At 39.7% G+C, this 22,059-nt stretch overlaps 1 protein-coding gene across 1 annotated transcript; it reads left to right on the top strand.

Moving 5' to 3' along the window:
- Positions 1-863: 863 nt before the first annotated feature.
- hmga2 (high mobility group AT-hook 2) lies at positions 864-20,878 on the top strand. Its single transcript, XM_042511777.1, has 4 exons — positions 864-1,357; positions 3,487-3,573; positions 14,776-14,826; positions 20,786-20,878. Exons 1-4 carry the CDS (start codon positions 1,250-1,252, stop codon positions 20,876-20,878), a joined length of 339 nt encoding a protein of 112 aa, XP_042367711.1. The 5' UTR covers positions 864-1,249.
- Positions 20,879-22,059: the final 1,181 nt, after the last annotated feature.

Genomic DNA, 22,059 nt, shown 5'->3' with positions numbered 1-22,059 from the left:
AACCATCAGAGAAGGCAATGAGCATCTTAACAAGACATGTCCCAAAAATTAGCAAGAAATTAGTACAAAAAAAGAAAGAAGATAGAAAATCACCTGCAAGTAAGCAAAAATAAAATAAAGTAAAATAAAATAAAAAATACATAAAAATACCCAAAAAGTGCAAAGAAAGGAAAGACAATTTTGGATTTTTATTATTATTATTATTATTATTATTATTATTCTGATTATTATTATTATCATTATTATTATGATTCCACCCTTTAAAAAAACGAATTCTCACAGCATTTTCTTGTCTCTGTCTTTAAAAAAATCGAAGTTGCTCATTGCCAATACCCCTCATTTTTGAGAGAAATCAAACTGCTCAGGTTTCAAAGGGTTGTTCAAGTCATCTGAGCACAGCACATGAACACTGATGTCAATCCAGGCTTCAAGGTTAACTTGTATGTTCCAAAGGGCTGTAAAATGACTAAATATTAAAAGAAATGTTTTATTAGTAGTAGTAGTGGTATATGTAGCAGTAGCCTACAAGTTTGTATCAGTTCTTATAGTGCGTGATACTGGGCCTATCTTCCCAACATTAGGCAAACAGGTCTTCATATTTCTCAGAGGTGAACTCTGAATGGCTGTTCAGTGTCCGGCTGCAGCGGATTCCATTGAAACGTGTGAAAATGTGAATTTAATTCATAAATGCGGCCTGCCATGTCTGGCCCGCCGCCAGGATTCCGTCTCCTCTCTGTTTTCTCTGGCTCCCATCCAGACCCCCTCCCCCGCCCCCGCCCGTGTTATCCACCCACGGGAGAGGTGATTTCTTTCTTTTTTTCCTTCCTTTTTTTTTAACCCATCCTCACTGAGTGGGTCCTGGTTTTCAGGAGTGGGCTGTGGATGCGGTTATTATGCCCACACTCCTCCGTCGCTCCGCGCCGAGCTGTCACGCCTCTCCGCTGCATGGTCCTGCCCGGTGCCGCGCTGACTTGTAGCCGAGTTTGAGTCGCAGCGGCCCGGCGTCTCAAACTCCACCGTCCCCGCCGGTGTGTCTCCTTCTGCTCGCTGAGCCAAAAATCCTCCAGCTGCTCTCTGGCTCTTTTTTACCCGCTTCAAAGCCGCCAGACCCGCCGTGTACAAGCGGACTACAGAGCTGCTAGAGTGCCGTTGAAGCTACACACGCCGGCTCTTTCTGCTTCTTTTGACGGTATTTGTGGAAGTCGTTTGTGTTTACCGGGAGAACGGAGGAACCGCAGCACCGGGAAGCATGAGCGGACGCGGGGACGAGGCTGGGGAGACTTCTGGCTCCCAGGAGCCCGCGGGGGCCGCGGAGCCCCAGAAGAGGAGGCCGGGGAGACCGAGGAAGCCCCCAAAAGTAAGTTTGTTTTCCCGCTGTTTTTAAATGAAGAGTCTGCGGACAGGCAGCCGTCCTGACCCTGCTGACGAGAGTCAAATTCAGGTTATATCTGCACGGTGTGTGACCACCGAAAACTGCTGCTTTTACACAACTTATTTTGCCCTTAGGTGCCTTTAGGCTCTTTACTTTGCTCGGAGGTTCCTTTAGACACTTTATTTTGCGCTAAGAGTTGGGGTAAACATTGAGGAGCGGGTGCAGCAAGGTGGTGATGCCGCTTTGATTTTAACATTGCACAAAAAGCGAGTATTCTGTCTTAAGATGAGCTGAATTTGTACTTAATTGTTCCATGTTCATAATGAAGTAGTGTGTGCAATCCACCATAACTTCTTTCTTCTTCTGGCTTGTGAAAGTTTCTGTTAAAAAATGCAATTAACAACTGCATATTTTGGTCAAATATAGCACACTGCAGTTTGATTTAGGCTTTCTGCATGCATTACTGAATATATACACCCATACACATGATAAGGAGTCTGACCAAAATATCATACTTTTATTTTGCTCGGAGGATTGAGGTAAACAGGAGCAGCTGCAACAAGGTGGTGAAGGCAGTTTCTTTATGAATGTGCACAAATAGCGCTGAATTTGTGTGTAATTGTTCCATGGTAACATTGAAGCAGTGTGTGCAGTTCAATGTATCTTTTTTTCCTATGGCTTGCAATTTTTCTGCCAAACAAATGTATTAAAACAACTGCACATTTTTGTCATTATACTGTGGTTTATAGGTCTACTTCAAAGAAACTCATCTTAAGGCCCTCTGGCCAGATCTGGTCCCCTATAGGGTGCCAGGTGCCCCCCCAACCATTTTCTAATTCACAATAAAAAAAAGTGATTCACATGGCGAATTGTACTTCTACTTTTAAGTGTTTTTAAGATGCCGGAGTGCATGAAACAACATCAAAACAGAGCTTGACCTAAAATCATTGAAATGTCCTAAAATATGAGAAATGTACTGAAATTCTAGAAATGTCAGAAAATCAGAAAAATGTCCAAAAATCCTACAAATGTCTTAAACTTCTGCAAAAGTCCTCAAATCCTAGAAACATCCACAAATCCTACAAGTGTCTTAAAATCCTACTAACGTTCAAAAATCCTACATATGTCCTAAAATTCTGCAGAAGTCCTAAAATCCTAGAAACATCCTAAAATCCTAGACTCGTCCTAAAATCCTAGACACGTCCTAAAATACTGCAACTGCCTAAAATCCCACAAATTCCTACAAACATTCTAAAATTCCAGAAGCATCCTAACATCCAAGAAAAGTCCTTAAAATCCTTCAAATGTCCTAAAATCCTACAAATGTCCTAAAATCTTAGAAACATGTATGGGGCTGCTGCAACTGTCCCCTGGCCACATGTAATTTTGCCCCCATGTCAAAATGCACCCCCTCCCCTCAAAAAAAGAGCAAGTTGGTCTACTCTGTGTATTTGTGTAGCCTGAATATAGCCTGGGTCTGTACACATGATGAAGAATGTGCCTGTTTCCAGTCTTGGCCCTGGCTGATCTTTAATTGACAACATGACTAAAAAGCATAGTATGGAGATGAATGTAACTGTGCAGAACTTTCGTGAGTTGAATCAGAGACGCCATGGCAACCGAGGGCTTTGAACGTGTTTCTGTGAATGTGTTTATGGATGTGATTCACTGTTGAGTCACATTCCCACCAAAACTTCACACCAAAATCACGTCCATTGACACCGCAGTGTGCAGTGTGACCGGAGGTGAGAGAAACTGGAGCCACAGCAGCCTGCAGCTGCTTTTATGTAAAGTTAGAGTTAAATATGAAACTTCTTGAAACATTATGGAATGCACTAACAAGTCCAGGTTTTTAGCATAATGAGATATTGAGGGTAAATGTGCAACATTCAGTGTGGAATTTAAAAGCGGAGAATCACTGGGTAATAAATCCCTCTCATTCATTCCCTCCATGGTGTGTGCCCACACACACACACACACACACACACACACGCACACACACACAACCTTTGTCCCTCTTTTGGTCTTGACCCATAAAGCAATGACCAAATGGGGGGGTTCAAAGCTTTGTTTCCTGTCCACAACACCCATGTCATGTCCCCCCTCCCCTACAGGAGCCCAGTGGAGAGCCTGTCCCCAAGCGACCGAGGGGCCGCCCCAAAGGAAGTAAGAACAAGGGCCCATCCAAGGCAGCTCAGAAGGTGAGGAGCCTCGACACCTAAATGCTACACATATGTCTGCTAGTGCTTCTTTAAGGGACATGTATGACTTACAATGCTGTTGCTTGTAGAAATAGTTGACATCACGTCCTGCAAACTGCAAAAATGTTTCACTATCATTTGACATTTCTAAAGTGACATATATGTGAGCTTATTTTATCATTGAAAAATGAAGGGGATGGTGAATGATGGGTCACAAAGCTGCAGATCACTGGAAACAAACAAACAACAAAATCAGTTTTTTGGTCATTTAAGTGTTTCCAGCTGCTTTGAAAGCACCAAACGTGGGTATTTTTTAGTGGCCGAGGCTGTTTTGGTAGCTGCTTTCAGCTCCCCATGGCGTGTTTTGTTAGGGACCTATTGCTTTGTTTCCAGCAAATTTTTAGGCACCTAACATCAATGTTTTTAGGGACCTGTTGCTGTGTTTCCAGAGGCATTTCACCCCCCCAAAATGTGGGTATTTTTTTAGGGAACTATCCCTGTGTTTCCAGAGGCTTTTTAGGCAACAAACATGGGTGTTTTTTTAGGGACCTATCACTGTATTTCCAGCGGATTTTTAGGTACCAAACATAGGTGCTTTTTAGGGACCCATTGCTGTGTTTCCAGCAGCTTTTTATGCACCAACTATGGGTGTTTTTTAGGGAACCACCACTATGTTTCCAGAGGCTTTTAGGCACCAAATGTTGGTGTTTTTTATGGAACTGTTGCTGTGTTACCAGTGGAATTTCACACCCCTAAACTTGGGTATTTTGAAGGGAAATATCGCTGTGTTTCCAGCATCTTTTTAGTTACTAAATGTGGGCGTTTTTTAGGAATCCAAGACTGTATTTCCAGCCGCTTTTTAGGCACCAATCATGGGTGTTTTTAGGGACCCATTGTTGTGTTTCCAGCGGCTTTTTTAGGCAAAAATGTTGGTGTTTTTATGGACCTGTAGCTGTGTTTCCAGTGGAATTTCACCCCCCAAGTGTGGGTATTTTTAAGGGACCTATCACTGTGTTTTCAGTAGCTTTTTAGTTAACAAATGTGGGTGCTTTCAGAGACCCATCACTGTTTCCAGCAGCTTTTTAGGCCCCCAACATGGGTGTTTTTTAGGGACCTGTTACCATTTTTGCAGTGGAGATAGTGCCACAAAAAGTGTTGTATTTTACTGAGACATTGCTGCTTTTCCAGTGGGGACTGTGCCCTCAAAATTGGGTATTTTAAGACGAAACATGATTTTCCAACAATAATGAAGTGGTTGTTGTGCCTGAACCGTACCACATGTTCACCATGCATTGTTGAAGTGTTAAGTTTCATTTTATTTGCCACACAATAACTTGCAAATAAGACCCGGGTTGTCAATAACCAATACATGGCTTTTGGAGTGGACATCACTAACACTATATTTCTAATTGCTAAGATCAAGTGACTGCCCAATTTTCTCATTAAGATTATTCTAAACATAATTAATTTGCTTTTTTAAAAATGTGAACAACCTACATCACATGTGAGAAAGAGAAATAAATATAAATGTACTAAAATGGTGAGCTAAAATTACTTAGTGCACCATGAGTAGGACTAATTAGTGTTTTGTCATGTAGATCATTCAGGTTTCAGTGCAGACCCATTCTTTTTGTCACTCAAATCTCACGTCATGCTTTCCCTTTTTTTTGTGCAAATTACAACATCTAAGTAAACTTTTTGATGGTTCTCAGGATTTGTGTGTTTACCTAATAATCATAATCTTCAGTCAATCAGTCAGTGAGATGAGTTTGAATTTGGAAGATGCACTACTTTTGACCTTATCTCAGCCTTACTGTAACCTCAGTTACATCAGAAAGTGTTTCAGCTGCTTCTTGCTTAACAGGTTGAAACCCCACTCCAAAACACACACACACACACACACACACACACACACACACACATTCACTAAATCACGCTGTTGGCGGTGTTAATGACGGAGACACTGTGAAACTGTGGTTTTCAGGTGCTGTCTGTCATGCTGGTGCCCTGCAAAATTGCCCCATCCTCCAACTTTATAGACATGCTTCAGTTTTGTAGATTCAGTTTTGAGGTCGTATTAGTGGTGGCCTTATGGTAAATGGCCCTATTGCCAGGTGTGTCTGTTTCCTCTGCTCCAGTCAGGTATATAAATTATGTAAATACAAGAAACACCTGCCACTGTGATGCAGTTCAACACTGACCAGAGCCATAAAAATAACCACCATAGATTTGACTGCAGGATTTATGTATTTACTATAGTTGCATTAAAATCTGAAGATTGTCTTAATAAATTGATTGCGCAGAATTAGGGATGGGCAATGTAAAAATATGAAATCGTATTGAGATGTGACAAGATATATAGGGTCTTAGATACTGGATATTGTTATATCCTCATATGGTTTAAATGGTATTTTTTCCCCCTGATTTTAAAGGTTGCATTACAGTAAAGTGATATACTTTTCTCAACTTATCAGACATTTCTACTTGTTTTAATATTTGCCCTTACCCATTAAGTCATTATATCTACATTTAGGGCTGCAGCTATCGAATATTTTAGTAATCGAGTATTCTACTGAAAATTCCATCGATTAATCGAGTAATCGGATAAAACATATTTTTGTTTAGTTAAAGAGCAATTATAAATATACATGAGACAATAAGACATTTCACCTAATAATGAACCATTGGTTTCCTTTTTTAACTACCCAGTTAGCTTTATTATGTTTTTATTTTCCACCCTCATCACTCTACAGCGCTGTGTTTTTACAGATTAAATAAAGCCTGTATGAAAGGCACGTTAGCCACGCATCGACAGTAGTCATAATTAATAGAAACCTAGCCCTCCGCAGGGCTAACGTTATGTTAGCAAGGTACAGTAACGTTAATCTCATTAATTAGCGCTACGTTAACTTAATTTTGCCTTGTCTCGGGTGACGGTCCTCCGCTCTCGGATTAAACAGGGGGCCTTCGGTGGAGATGCTGCAGCATTGAAGACGTACTGTTGTGGTATGCAAGTGCTGTCTTACAGTGAATACACACAGCAGTGTTCGCTTTGGTGTCCAGCTTGAAATGCTCCCACACTTTTGACATTTTCTGCCTTTTCTTTGTGCCTTTCTCTTCGCTTTCATCGCCTTCTTCGTCGTTACCTCTACATCCATGGTTAAAACCAAACATATCCGCCGCCTCTTTCGTTTTCCTTTACGCGCGTGACGTCAGCGCGTTGTGCCGCATTAAAAGTAGTCCGGGCGAAATACCATGCTTTGAGCTGGCAAAATTAAACGATTCCTCGAGGCAGAGAAAATTCCTCGATCATTTTTTGTAATCGAGTTACTCGAATTATTCGAGGAATCGTTTCAGCCCTATCTACATTACTAATGATTATTGATCAAAAATGTAATCCTGTTAATATTTTTTCAAAGTATCAATACAATATTGTAAACTCAAAGATAATTTTTTGATTGTGTCTCCCAGTTCTAGCATTAATGAAGTATTTTTTCATTAATGAATTTAAAAAAAAATCCCATATCGTCATTTCAGCCCATGTCGCCAAGCCCTACTCAGAATCATTCTCATAGGAGCAGTGATGGAAAGCCTATTTCAAGATTTTTCAACCAAACCAAATACTGAAAATGTTTAAAACAAAAGGAAAAACCAAAGGTTTTTTCCTCAATAGCTGAAGATATGACAGGTTTGATTATTTAAAAAAGAGCGAAGTGTTGACTGAAAAGAGTTCATGGCTGGATGGTCCAACTAGCTTTGGTTGAACCTAAATATTTTTCTGAACAGGCTGACTTCTGGTTTAACAGTTCCCTAGCTTGAATGCTGATCAAAGTTTCCAAATGTTATTGAACTTAATGGGTTAAATCTAGATAATAAAACAAATCATTTTGCTAAGTTTTTGATGCTCATAAAAATGTATCCACTAATTTACAGACGTCTCTTTCCCAATTGGCCAAACTGAAAACTCAATGTACTTGTCAAATAAATTTAATTTTAGGTGGTTCTTATCACGCTGGTGTTTGACAAGTATTGTTTTATCCTGTAAGTTTGATTTGAAGCAGTGATTTGATTGTATAAAAGGGAATTTGATGACATAGCACCGCTCACGTTTGGGTGGATGGGTGTATGTCAGGAGATTGATACCGCAGAGATTGCTACTGTGCAGACTCTGGCTCCAAATGACATCACTAGTGTAAGATGGCAGCGGCCTTATCCCAGATATTTAGCTTCATTTTTGTACAGAGGGAAGGGTGTTATGTGTAGCAGAAAAAAACTGGGGTCGACAGATAATCAGCCTGGCCGATATTGGGGCCGATATTTGGCATTTTACCGATGATCTGTATGATTGCCGATAAAATTAATTAAGTAAAAAGTGCAAAGAAAGTGTCAGCATGGGAGTAACTTTGACTTGTAAAACCTTAGGTAGCCATTTTTTGTTTATTATTTTTTTTAATTTAAATTTTCACTTGACTTTATTAAAAAAGTTAAGTTGCTTGCTGTATATGGTATGATATTGATTTATCATTGTTAAAGGCGTTTAAACAAAGTTTTTTGTTGGATTTTGTTATATTCCAAATTCTAAATATTGACAGAAGGATTTTCATTTTTATTGTTAATGCATATCGGTTCCAAATATCGGTTGTTGGTCCCATTAACTACAAATATTCAGTATCGACCCTGAAAAACCAATATTGGTCAACACATACTGCAGACTCTGGCTCCAAATGACATCACTAGCGCAAGATGGCAGCTGCTGCATTTGAGATATTTTGGCTTAATTTTTATACTGTGGGAAGGGTGTTATGGGTAGCAGAAAAGAAACTGTTAACGTTTTGGAAAGGTATAAAAGAAACAGCCATGGGAATGTCTCCAGTTGACTCCTCTGTGCGCTCATTTATGTACAGCTCACAGATGTGTGTTCCAGTCTTTAAGACCACACTGCAACATGAACACATTTGAAAACACAGGAACCTATTTGTGCATCTGTGCTGATAGAAACACATGGTCATAACTCAGCAGCACTCTTACCCACTTGTGTACACAGAGGGGAGACATGGGTGTGCGTGAGAGATAGAGTTGATGAATGAGAAAAGATTAAAGTTGCAAAAAAAGAGAGAAGCTTTGGGATTTCACAGCAATATCCCACCTAACTTCTGGGATGTGATACTGTACATGTCAGCGAGGCAAGGGTAAGTCCCCGTGTCTTCATTCGTTAGGTAGATGAAGCTGTGTTAGGTTCACGATGACAGCAGCCTTAGTGCTCCCTTGCCACCATGAACCACTGTAAACATTCCCAGCACTTTGAAAAGTGAACCACTCTGCACTCGCCATAATCCAGTCTCATCTCATCTGGTATTGTTATGATAAACACTGACGATATCAATCTTTCCAGATGAAAGAGTCGTGGGTCAGCCCACACCTTTAACTTATACTCTTTAAAAGTTCACTTCCACTCCCCGCATCAATCACTCCTGCAATCTCTGACACACATCACGGCAGCTTGTAAGTAGAAACTATTGCACTGCAAACCTTAACTGGACTATTACTACAAAATATAAACTAGATTTTATGCCATTCTGAAAAAACAAGACATTATAAATAGAAAATATATAGTCTAGGGGTGAATACAGGGAGATTTCGGAATTCTCTCCAAAATCTGAGGCCACCCTTACCAAGAAATCAGCAGAATTGGCTGTTTGTTCAAACACTTAATAGCCCTCTAAAAAGGTTTTGTAGATAATGACTGTTTTGTCATTACTTCCATTAGGATGTGGAGGTGGATAGACTGATAGAGTGAGTGAATACTTCATTATGCTTCAAACAAACAAGGCCTTATGAAGTGGTGTCTGACCTGTTCTCAAAGGCGGCCCATGAAGCCTGCAGTGTTGTAGCTTGTTGTGATGAATTGCACAAATTGGAATAACGGCTTTCAAAGACTGTCTTTGTAGACCTTCACACAGAAGTTGGACAATAAAAACTTCAAGAGAAATTCAAACCATGCCTTCCTTCTAGTGTTGGCAGGTGTAAACATTTTTGAAGTGGTTTGATATTAAACCAAACACTGGCCAGGACCAGTATACTGAATTTTACTACTAGGTCAAGCACTTGATCAGCAGTTGCTCCTGATGGGAACATAATGACACAGTATTCTAACAGTAAACAAGCTTACCATGTTCAACAATGAATTCATTAAATGACAACTTTATAGATGGGTGAGTTGCCTTTTTGCTGTCTTCCTATGTTTGTACTTAAAACAGAAATCACAGGTTTTGTATTGTGGTATTTACCAGAAATGACACAATATAGAAAACAGGTTGGTATTAGCAATGGTCATTTATGAGAAACTTTCAGATCCTTGTTGATCTCCAGCCAGCTGCCACCTTATTTGATTTTTATTTTATTTATAAGTTTCTGGAGTTAAAAGAGGAATTTTTTGGGAAGATTACTGAGGGGAATATCTCCTATTACTCTGTTTTTTTAGCCATGTTAGCAGCATGGCTCTAGTGATGGAAAGAGTGGGATGTTTGAAAAAGTCAAATTATTGTATTAGTTTGACTAAAACTGGACTTTTAAAATACAGTTTAACATGTTAGTCTAACTGAACTCGTACAGAGTTGAATTTATTGAATTTAGTTGAATTTGGACTAACACACATTTTTTAAATATACATAGAAGAAAGCTTGAAAAACAAAAGATCAAGGATAGAAAACAGGACAAAGATAAAAATTAAGGCATAGACTACGTAGGAAATGTACTTTAAAAGTTAATCCATGTTGTCACCATTCAACATGCACCCTGTTTGCCATTTTCTAACTTGTTTGGCATGTGTGTAATAGGTGAACAGGCAGAAGGTCCAATAGCAACGAGCTGAAAGGGGACATATCTTCACCATCTGAGGCAGAGTTGGACATACTTCTGTCAATAAATCGAATCTCCCGAATCACGGTAGCCCAATTTAATGTCCTAATTGAGCTATAACTGTGGCTTGACTCAACTGTGCATGTAAACGTACTGAGTCTCTCATTTGGTCAAATATTCATGGTCCCCAGAGCATGAAGTCTTCAAACTACAGTGATCCCATTACTTTTCCTGTTGTGCAATCAGCAAGTTTACACTTCTTCTGTTTGGCTTTTACTGAAATATCGTAACAACTATTGAATGGATTGCTGTGGCATTAGGTATGGATATCCATGGTACCCAGAGGTTGAACCTTAGTAACTCTGCGACTTCAGAGGGTCACATTTGTATTTTTCAGTAAAATCTTGCAGCTAATGGCTTGTTGTAAGATTGGATAAAGGTAGAATATAAAATCAGTCCAATACTTTGTTTTATGACTAAATACTTGAAAAACTAATGACATCTCCATCATCCTCAACTGTAGTTTGTCCTTTAGCAGATATTAGCTTGCTAATATCCTTAACAACTTTTTAGCATTTCACCCAGAGCAGTATAGATCTGTACTGAAACAGAGATGTCATCCCCAAAACTCATTGAATGATAACCCATTGTTATACATCCCCAAACTTTGTAGGAAGGAGGTGTTTGCTTCCTATTTCTTATTAACAGTCAACATTTGGTTTCTTTAACCATCCCTTAACCAAGTGGTCCTTATTTTAACCATGATGCAAATGGTTCCCAAACTTTCACAAAGTATTTTTCAAACTCAAACCGCAGTCCTTCCCTCACCCAGACCAATTAATTTTTCTGCCTAAACCCTAATCCAACTTTAACCACAGCAGTGACACATCAGAAAACGGTCACATTAATCTTATTGTAATGGTGATTTGTAATGGCTTTGAAAGGCGATCCTGCTGAAAGAGGCGTCAGATCTCTGGGTATTCAGGGCCGCCGCAGACATGCTGCATCTCTCTGCTCAGACATATAAAACACACTGATGATTAATTGAACAGGGTGTTGCCTTTCAGACGATTAAATCTCCACATTAAAAATGCAGCATCCTAAACAGAGAACTGGGATTACAGTACACAGATTGGCTAGCCGGCAATTTGATATGTCATTATGGAGACCTGCATGAGCAGAGCGTTAGAACATCCCATGACAAGACTTCATCATTGTGTCATAAATTACAAACAAAATGCTCTGTGGATAAACAAGATGGCAACAAGTATTACTGGAAGAACGTTTCCAGAAAAGTAGACTACCTGGCAATGGTATACACATATGTACTGCTTAACTTTGAGTTTGTATGCTATAATTAATACTGCCGCTTACCTTTGAGTCAAAATTATTTCATACCATTTTTTTCACACCAGGTCTCCACTCTTTACACAATGCAGCGTTTTAGCGATTACAGCGACCTTTCATGTTTGTCCAAAGCTTGCAGCAAAAACCTCCTCAATCCCAAGTCTGGTGGCTATTTCATTGTTGTTAGTTATTAGACATCATTACAGATGTCTGCTTCTTTTCCCTAAACTTAATTGTGTAAACCTAAAGATGCCCAACCATGTTTCTTTTTCCTTAACGTAACCACAGTAACTTGACTTGCTGAAACATATCCTCCAAAACTTTACGTTAATTACGTAACTTAAGGTTAAGGATGCAATAACATTCGTGGGGCACCAGTTTGTAGGATATCAGACCTCCTCGAGAGCATCTCTGTTGAACTGAAAGTTACAAAAATTCAGGGGTGGACAACCATTCACTGCAGCAACTTTCAGAGGCTTCACACTTGAGGCAGAAGGGCTGATTATGTCATTTTCTGGCATGCTAAGCTTAAGCTGCTGACACTATGGTGAGCATAAACCACGCATTACTGAGAAACATATACTGACCAACACTGGTGATCCCATGCTGTTGCCGACAATAGAAAGTTGGGTTGTAAATATTTCAGCTATGAGAAAGTACTTTACCATGCCTGTGAAAAGTTAACAGTTACATGTGATCCATTACTCTAGGTGGATGGCCAAAACAGAGACAACTATGCATTAGTGTGGACATGGTCTAAGACAGCAACACTGAACTTATCGCCCATTGGTCAAACCTGGCTGGTTGGCTGCCAAACATTTTCCAATTCACAAAGAATAGAAGCTGATTCAGACTGAGGATTTAAAAAAAAAGTAATCTAAATAAGTGCCAGGGTGCATGAAAAAGGCATAAAAATAGAGTTTGCAGCAGGTAAAATCCCCTGGACCCACTGACAGAGGCCCGGGCTAATGCTGCCTTCATGTGCTCCTCAGGAGTGTCATATTTACTGTATTTATGAATTATGAGCACACGAATGGCCCCCCAAAGTTGTAATTAAGAGTGGAAAATTGGGAAATTTCGATGATACCTGAGCTGCCGAGTTGTGAAGTTTGCGTGACGCTTCAGGGCAGGAGAAATGATGGAAAGCATGGAAAGTTTTAACAATTGACTGTAAAAAATCATATATTTGGTTATTTTTTTCCTAGTAGCTATCATTTGCTATTTGTAGTTGCACATTTTAGTATCTGCATCTATTAGCTGTAGCAAGCAAGCAAACTTTGAACTATAAAGCATGCTTGGCGAGTATACTAACATAGATAACAACTTTATTTTCTAACACGAGTTGACATGACATGACGTGATGTCAATAAATGCATACATGGCGGCAAAAGTCAATGGTCAATGGGAAGAAACGTATTTATTGACTCATGTATCAGATATCAGTTTTTGGCTACATGTAAAGTGTAATATCATATCAGTGTTAATTTGCCTGTGTATGTAGGTTGACTAGATTCAATAAGAAAATATATAAAAGCATAACATAAATTGTAAGAATATAAAATAATAAAATAATATATAAAAAAGTAAATAAACTGAAAACAGCTATGGACCTCTTGTTTACATGCTCTTAGAATTAAAATGCAACCCATCTTCTTTGTAGCTTCCATTTTGCTCTCACTTTATGACCTCAAAGCACATGAACACAACGAAGTCGGAAGAACAACTTCCCAACTCAGAAACTACGACCTTCAGACAGCACATTAATGCAGCATGAGTCCCAACTGTCGTGACATTTTCCGGAAATTTTGGGGCTACTGCAGCTGAATTTACCTTTAGGCAAAGATCAGTGAGGAAGCAAACATTGAAAGGTTGAAAACAGACAATTTGTGTATTATATTAAAAAATGGACCCTGAGCAAAGCAATTCTCTGGTCCAAGAGGTCTTGCTTTCTGTGTTTTTGGTGCTCTGGGACCCAGAAGGTGATGTGTTGAAACCCTCCACCTGCTGCCATGTGACCAGGCTGGGTGACTTGTACTCAGTGTCAGGATGAAAAAGGAGCTGGTGTTGTTTACTGAGCCAAATAGCTGCAGAAGGCCTCACACATGCCCCAACACCACCACCGATACCAGCTGGTCATTGTCTGCAAAATTCATCGCGGTGCAGAAATTTGACTAAGATTTCACCTGTCAGCCAAAGCCAGAGAGCGTGGATGTGTTAAAAGAATTATTGACTTGGGTCTGGGCTTGTTAACTGTGGATGACCGCACAGCTGGCTTTGTGACTGCAATGGACAGTCTGCACGGGCCAATATCTCCCAGTTCCCACAATTGTCAAATTATTTTGATATCTTTGTAAGAAAAGTAATTCTATCCCTCTTTAATCCAAACACACTGGGATATTCCAGGTATTCATTTAACAGTAAGGAAAGACTCTCAAAACCTAGTCACATTTCTAACTTAGGCCATGTAAGCCTAATGCTAATGTGGAATCATTTGATAAGTTTTGTTTAAAATCAAACAAATATCAATATCAATCAAATATTCATTAATTTTCAGAATTGTAATTGTCCTTAAATGCCAGGTTTTTGTCATGATGTCACTATGTTTGTAGATGAAAAAACACAAAAAATGAATTATTTCTAATAATAGTACATGCTAAGTAGATTTTTTTTTTAAATTATCACCGCGTGGGATATGTAAGAGATTTGCAAGTTTTATTTAAAAAAAAAAAAGCTTATTTCTTTAATGTGTTATTTTGTTTTTGCATAAAAAAAAGTATTTTTGCTTTGAAACTGTAAAATCAAAAATGATTGTCTAATTTTTAAATTTCCGACAGTCCTTGAACACATGGGCAAGTGGGGCAAAAATGATCTTTCTTTGGTTCCATGAAAAGTCATGAAAAAGTTTTGAAATTTTGTCCATGACAATATATGTGGGAACCTTGTGAAGTGATAGTCTGGTTAAAGACTGACTGTATTGCTCCCTATCTGTCTTCACAGAAAGCCGAGGCAACCGGGGAGAAAAGACCTAGGGGGCGACCCAGGAAATGGGTGAGTCTGTAGTTTGATTCTGAGTCTGAGCTTGATTCTGCTGCTGGATACTGAAACACATATTGTGAACAACATACAAAACCCTGTCGGAGAGAGAGAAACTCTTGCTACTCATCATTCAAAAGCATTTTGTTTCCCAGTGGATTTATCTCCTGGGTTTAAAACATAATTAGACGGACTGTTGAATTCTTCTGTATTTGTTATTAACTTTGATTATGTGGCCTGAATATGTCCAGAGGTTCCTCTCTGGTTGCTGCTGTATGTGTGTGTTCGGGGATATCTCCAAAATGTTTGCGTTATCAGTCAAAGAAAATGTTTACTCTCCACGCTGGCCGCAGGAATACTTAAATAATTCCACTGACAGCTTGAAGGCCTCACTGTTTATCAGCTCCAAAGTAACAGGCTTGATTGATAGCGCAGGGAAAGGCAGTCGGCGGTTAGAAGTGCCACCAGGAAGGGTGAGGAGAGAGGCAGGGAACATGAACTTTCTCCTGCATATATCACAGCTGCATTTTTATGTGTCAAAGGAGGAAAAAAAGAAGAAGTGAAAGCCAAAAGAACAGAGTGGAAGAGAAGTAAAGAGTGAATTTTAGATTTATTTTCATTTCCTGGATGGATTGGTGTGTTCCAAGAATCAACTCTTAGAATATTTAGTATGTTCTCCATTAACCAAACTCTCACTGGTGCAAGCTCTCATTGAGACTTATCAGCTTCATGCGGTAGCTTCAAAGGCTGCAGTGAGTACATGAGCTGCCTGGCTCACGTGCATGTGACTCTATTGGTCACGCTAACTTTGAATACATAATTTCTACATGAAGCATGTGTCCGAGTCTGACTGCATAGGGATCTACATCACTATACAGTCAGCGATCACTGCAAAAGGATATAACAGAGGTGCTGAGTGCAATGTTAGCGTGACCAAAACAGTCACAATGGGAACATATCTGGGAAATATGCAGGTTGAAATAAAGCAAAATTTTCCTTAAATCGTGAATCAACGGAAAACTTATGCAAGTTAAGATTAGTGGCTGACAATCAATTAGACAGACTGAACAAAACGTGCATGACTTAATTAATCAAATAGAATTATTATACAGTCGGTGGAAAAGAGCGTCAACAACACACACTGTAAAATCTGATTTGATGATGTTGATGTACTTGAAAAGTGTATGTAAATATAGCTATCCATTTTAATGTTAACTTTATATGTAATTGTTAAGTTCACTTAAAATTTAGTTATATTTATTGAATTTTGTGAAGTCTCCTGATGTCATCATTGGCAAAATCCTCTTTTTCATGATCAAGTTAAGTCAGACTAACTTGGTTTATTGAAGTTGCTAAAACTTCAAAGTAACAAGGTTATTTCAACTTCATCTTAAAATTAAATAAAGCAAATTTAGGTTAAGTTAACACTTAGATATAAAGTGAACATATATTAAGATTTATAGCTATATTTGCATATTGACTTTCAAGTTGCCTTGACACAATAATAATAATTAAAAAAAACCTTGTATATCGACTTTGACTTGAATACCAATGACTTGTAACTTCACTTGGACTTGAGCCTTTTAACTTGAAAAAACTTGATGCCTTCCCCTACACTTAGTTCAGAAGAGAACGTTACGAACATTTTTTTCCAATGTAACATGAGTTAAATACACCAAGACAGGACAGAAACATGTCAGTTTAATTCTGTTGTGGTAAATAATTCTATACGCTTTAAAGTGCAAAGTCAGCACTACTTTTTTATGATTAACTTCAGTTTCACTTGTTTTAAACAAACTTGTTTTAACAAATGAATACTAACTTTAAAAAAAAAAACCTTTATGATTTTATAAGATTTATATCAGGGTTTCCCTTACATTCTTGTATTTGTGGCGGCCGCCATGATCAAAACATCTGCCGCCCCGAATAGATTTTCTATTTTTGGAGCTGGACCATTTATTAGGAGCACTGTTGAATAGTTTATACTGTTTGGTTATGTATAGCACTACAGTATTGGAGGGTAGAGTGTAATCAGGGCACAGAGGGAGCAGCAGAATGTCAAGCGCAGTGAAAGGGAAAATTTCTGTTTGCAAACAGCCATTCATTTTGCTTGGTGTAAAAGTTTGCTTTTAGTTACATTAAGTGCTCTTTTTATCTATCGATCTGATCTGATCAGTTCTAAAGACATTGACAGATCAATTATCCACCACATAAGTCACGAACCGTTGCTGAAGAAAAAAAAGAACTCATGAAGAGCTCCACCTGTGGTGCGTTCATGGACCCACAAAAGATTTCCAGATTTAGAGAGTGGACATAGAATGATAAGAGGGGCACATACTCATGTAAAGGAAAAAAAAACAGCAACAACATAGTACTTCATAGTATGCATTGTAACTTTTTTGGCAAATAATTTGTGGTAAATGTAAAACCAGCTGTGTAAAGTCTTTGTGAGTTTCACTACTATTGAAAATATATGTATCAGCCAAGCACCATGTTCAGTCAGAGCAACAACACCAACAAGTCAGTTTTTTTTTCAGCCCAGCCGTGGGCAGCCTCTGAACCCTTGGACTGAGCTGATAAAACAGGGAGCTTTACTGCAGCGTTTCCTTTGTTGTGCAGCCTGCCGGTGCCTGCATGTCCCAGGTACACACACCAACATCCACCCACGCAGCGGCCTCGGTTGCTTTACGTCAACCGTCCTGGCAGAACTACAGTAAGGCCGCGCTGCAAACCAGTCAGTTTTGCATTGTAAATAGCGTACCTTTGTGACTGCTACAGGCCATATGCTGACGCCCATATGACAAAGTCTCTGCCTTCCGGCTGCTTTCTGCTCCATCTGAAAGAGAATGTTTAACCAGCACAGCTACCTGTCAGCACCATAATTAGTCTCTTTAGCTGCTTTTTTTCTTGTCTTCTTGTTTAGTTTACACATCTCAACGTTAAAGGATTCAGGAGCAATGCAGCAGCATAATGCACTTGCATGCCTCAACTTTTAGTTGATGCCTCATATATATACATGTGTGTGTGTATATATATGTGTGTGTGTCTGTGTGTGTGTGTATATATATGTCTGTATGTATACAAATACTATATCAAAAGATGTAGCAGGATTTAAGGACTAATTTCAATTTTATTTTTATCTTCTATCTTCTGTGTATATGTATATGTATATGTATATACATACTATGTATATGTTTAATGGCTTTTTTGTCAAATAATTGCTGAATTTCTATAGTTTAAAGCAATTAGTCACATTTTTATCTGGCATTATAAGGGAAAATGTTGGCACAGGTGTGGTTGATGTGGTGATGCTTTTTATGCTCCACCTTACTGGCTACAAAACATAATCAGTTGGTCTGGTCATGCATTTCGTTTCCTGTTTCCTTTATCAGTCAATGGCTGATATTTTGACATTCGTAACAAAATTGTCTGCTGTCTGAATGCCGAAAGGTTTAGGACTGTGATTAATTTCAGAGCGGATGGTTCCGGAGTCATCAAATACTGCTGCTTTTGTAGTGCTTTCGGTGTAAGATCCTGACGCCAAAAGCATGATACGCCGCTGGAGGGCATCAGTTGAGAACGTGGCCAGACAGAATTGTTTGTAAGGTTTTATACGGGGCCAGATGTTTGAACGGCACCTGATACAGGCAGTAGGATAATGCAGACCAGACAGCGTTAGTTGAGAATGCAGATGAACAAAACCTGTCGCATCCACATGACGCACTGCTGGAGTATACAGTATATGTCATCCTAAATTGTGATAATAAAATATCGCTCAGCTGTTGTAAGCTTGGATCGGCATGAACTGCCTACTCTTGATGGAATTAGTGGTTGTACATATATTGGCGTCAGGGTCAGTATTTGTAAATATTCTAATGCACAGAACATTTTTGCCACAGCATTGGTCCATTAATAAAAAAATAGAAATGTCCAAAAGCAGTAGGAGATTTATAAATTTCCAGTCAGCTGGTGGAGTTTCTCTTTATCACCACCACACAGCTGGCAGGAACTGATCCAGGGTCAGTCTCATCGGTATGTCACCTTGCTCCTCTGCCTTATGGCTGCAGGTCCTGTTCTCTGTGTGCAGGTGCTGAGATGGATGGGTAGACCTCTGCAGAGCTGACCAGCTTCCTCTGCTAGTAAAAGCTTGAAGGGGGAGTCTCTGCTCTCCAATAGATTGCATTCATCACAGCAGTCCCCCTTTTCTGCTGCCAAATGGCGACGGTCCAACGGATTTTATGTGTTGGTTCCTCTACAGGCAAACTAAACTCTTTGTCCCTGTTTGAAGGCGTGTTACAGTATAGCTTTGGCAACCTTAACATTTGGCTGCCTATAACACCCATTTCTGAACAAAATTAGTGCAACTATGCAGGTTTTTTTAAATGTTAAAATTAGGCAATAGACTCCCTTACCGGAAGATGACTATGCCTTTCTGTTTTTTTTTTCTTGTATGTTTCCAGCTGGCACTGGGCATCAATATTTAGTCAAAAAAACATTTGACTCTTACATTGGATGGACTGTAACATTTTGGTTGGAATGGAAATCAGATTGATGTTTTATTAAGTCCAAAATCATGAGAATTTCACGTTGTGTGGATGTTATCATGACATGGTTTTGGTCTACATACGACTAAATATTGTTATTCTACATTGAGACTTGCAACCAACAAAGTATCATTGTCATCTGTCATCAGTATTCCACACCAAATTGACATTGGCATCAGATGTTTTGACTGAAATTGAATTTTGGTCACCCAAAGTCACAACCTAAATTCATCCAAACACCAATGCTCAATGACAGCCAGCTGGGTTACGTTCCACCTCACAAATTTGTTGAAAAACACCAAAAACACAGGAGAATTTGAAATGATGTTTAAGTGCTGTTTGGACAGAGACGGATGAAATTTGTCCCTTAGATGACAAAGAGTCGCCAAAGTTCCTGATTTTGGAGTAAACTGTCCCTTTGAGCTCAGATGACTGCCAGTGACCTACCACAGTTTGCTATACTTTTGTCCAATGTGAAATGGCATCTCAATATTTTAGTATCTTTTATTTTGCAACGTTTCTAAGGAACAGTATTTCAATTGATTTCCTTCTGTCTTTACAATGTTTTGGTTGAAAACAGTGCGAGGGAATAAAGAGAAAATAACCAGCCTGTTCTCATTTCGAAGTTGTCATATACTGTGGCTTTGTTGGTGATTTTGGCGTAAGATACCGATGCCAAAAGCCACCTTTGATGGCACTATGATATCCCATGAGGCAGTGTCAGTTTGTTACGTAGCCAGATGGAAGCTTTGACTGTGTTATGATATGCCACCAGTTAGCTGGATAGAACCTGTTGTGGCAGTGTGATACGCTGCTGGTAACAACGTAGTATAAGGAAGGTATGGTATAAGGATCCCGTCCGAATATAGAGCAAAACCATCAGTTTTTTTTCCCCCTAAACTTAACCACATCAGTGTTTCCTCTACACTCATTTAGGAGTGGCGGCCCGCCACTCCTAAATCCTACCCGCCGCTCCTTCAAATGTCGTTTTTTTTTGGTTGTTTTTTTTTTTTTAAATTGCAAATACACCACCGCCACATCACAGCACAGTCCTGCACTGCGTTGGGTGTCGCGTCGGTAGCAGCATACCGGAACGTTGACAGCAGATGCAGCATAACATATAGACGCCAAAGTCCACTGACAAAGTGGTGGTATGTGACGGCTCTGTATGGAAACGTGTGGAAATAGCCAGTTTGTAGATGATTCCTGGCGTTTGGTTAATTAATTTATTGATCGTCATTTGATGGCCATCAAGAATACAGCAAAACTGCACAAACAATGTCTAAGGTGAACAAAGATGATTAGTCGAGCAATGTTCCAACAAATGCAAAGCACAAGTTGGTCCATTTGTATTTGTATAGAGAGGACAGGAAAGAGGAGAAAACATGATTCTGGATCGGTCTCTATTTGCTTCCCTGTCCTCTGGTCAGCCAGCTCCTCTCTGCCAGAGTTTGGAAGCCAAACTATTTCGCTACCCTTGGGCTGTCCTGCTGCCCTCCACACAGCTGCCTCTTTGTGTTTGACATCCGACGTAACTCACACCCAGGACACACTCATACCCATCTCCCCTTTCTGTGCCCACGCAAACCCTCGCTGCTGTTAAATGGAGTCTACTGTGAGACTAATGCCCTCTGCATTAAATGTGCGGAAATGACTAAGTGAATGGGTGAGGGAGCACAAGTGCTGTGGCATGAGAGTGTGTTCGGGGAGCTGATAGAGTGTGAATGGGAGAGGTCTACTCCCATCTCACACAAGGCTCTGCTGCTCTTGGCTTCGGGTCAGATGCTGAAGGCAGGTGCCAAGCGTTGGAATCAGAGCTCGGAGGAGAAGAAAAGTAAGAAAGTCTGGCAGAGGTGATGAGCAGCACGATTAGGAGTTTGTCCAGCAGCTTTGAAAGAGCGGCGAGGAGGCCTGGAAAGCCCTCCGAAACTAGCAGCATGTGAGAACCTTTGAATGTCTGCATGTGTAAGGCAGGAGTAATTGTACTATTGTGATCAGTGTCAGACATTAAAAGGCTTTTTATAGCCTTGGCATGCTTCGCAGAGAAAATATGGAACTTGGCTCCAGGGATCTGGGCAACAGATCCTCCGGCAGAGCTGGTCTCCAGAGTGAGTCAGGGGCTGAATCAGAGCAGTGGTGCACAAGCAAGACTAACACAAGTCTGAATTTTTGGTATGATATATTCTAGAGCATTATAAACCTTTCTTGACCTTTATGTTTGACAAGATGATCTTAACTCAAAGTCTACTTTCTTGATTGGACAATTTTCATCATCAAACGGAGTTTGCTTAGATGTTCAAAGTTCCATATTTACGTCATATGCTAACATCATGTGTTAACACATCCACTGCCTCTGTTTAGAGATGGGCCACCTTGATCTCCTGGTCGATGATCTTTGACCTCCTCCCAGTCGATGCTGGTGTTCGAGCACATTTTTTTCCCAAAAGTTTTTTTGTTAAGTCCCGCCCTGCTGCACTTTGATTTGCCAGTAACTGTTAAGTTGATTCATCAAGGTCGGATGCAGTTAGGGTTAGGGCGCTGAGCCATCAACATCTACTTTATCTAACAAGTCTTCATACCTATAAGACAGAAAAGATTGTTTTCAATGACCTCTAAACTGTTGGCTGTCTGACTGTTGGAGCGTAACAGTGACAGGTGCCATTGCTAAGTCCCACCCTGCTACGCTTTGATTGGCTAGTAATTG

The sequence above is a fragment of the Plectropomus leopardus genome, chromosome 22, assembly GCF_008729295.1.
Source record: "Plectropomus leopardus isolate mb chromosome 22, YSFRI_Pleo_2.0, whole genome shotgun sequence".
NCBI classification, from domain to species: domain Eukaryota; kingdom Metazoa; phylum Chordata; class Actinopteri; order Perciformes; family Serranidae; genus Plectropomus; species Plectropomus leopardus.
This window is presented reverse-complemented; position numbering and strand designations above follow the sequence as displayed.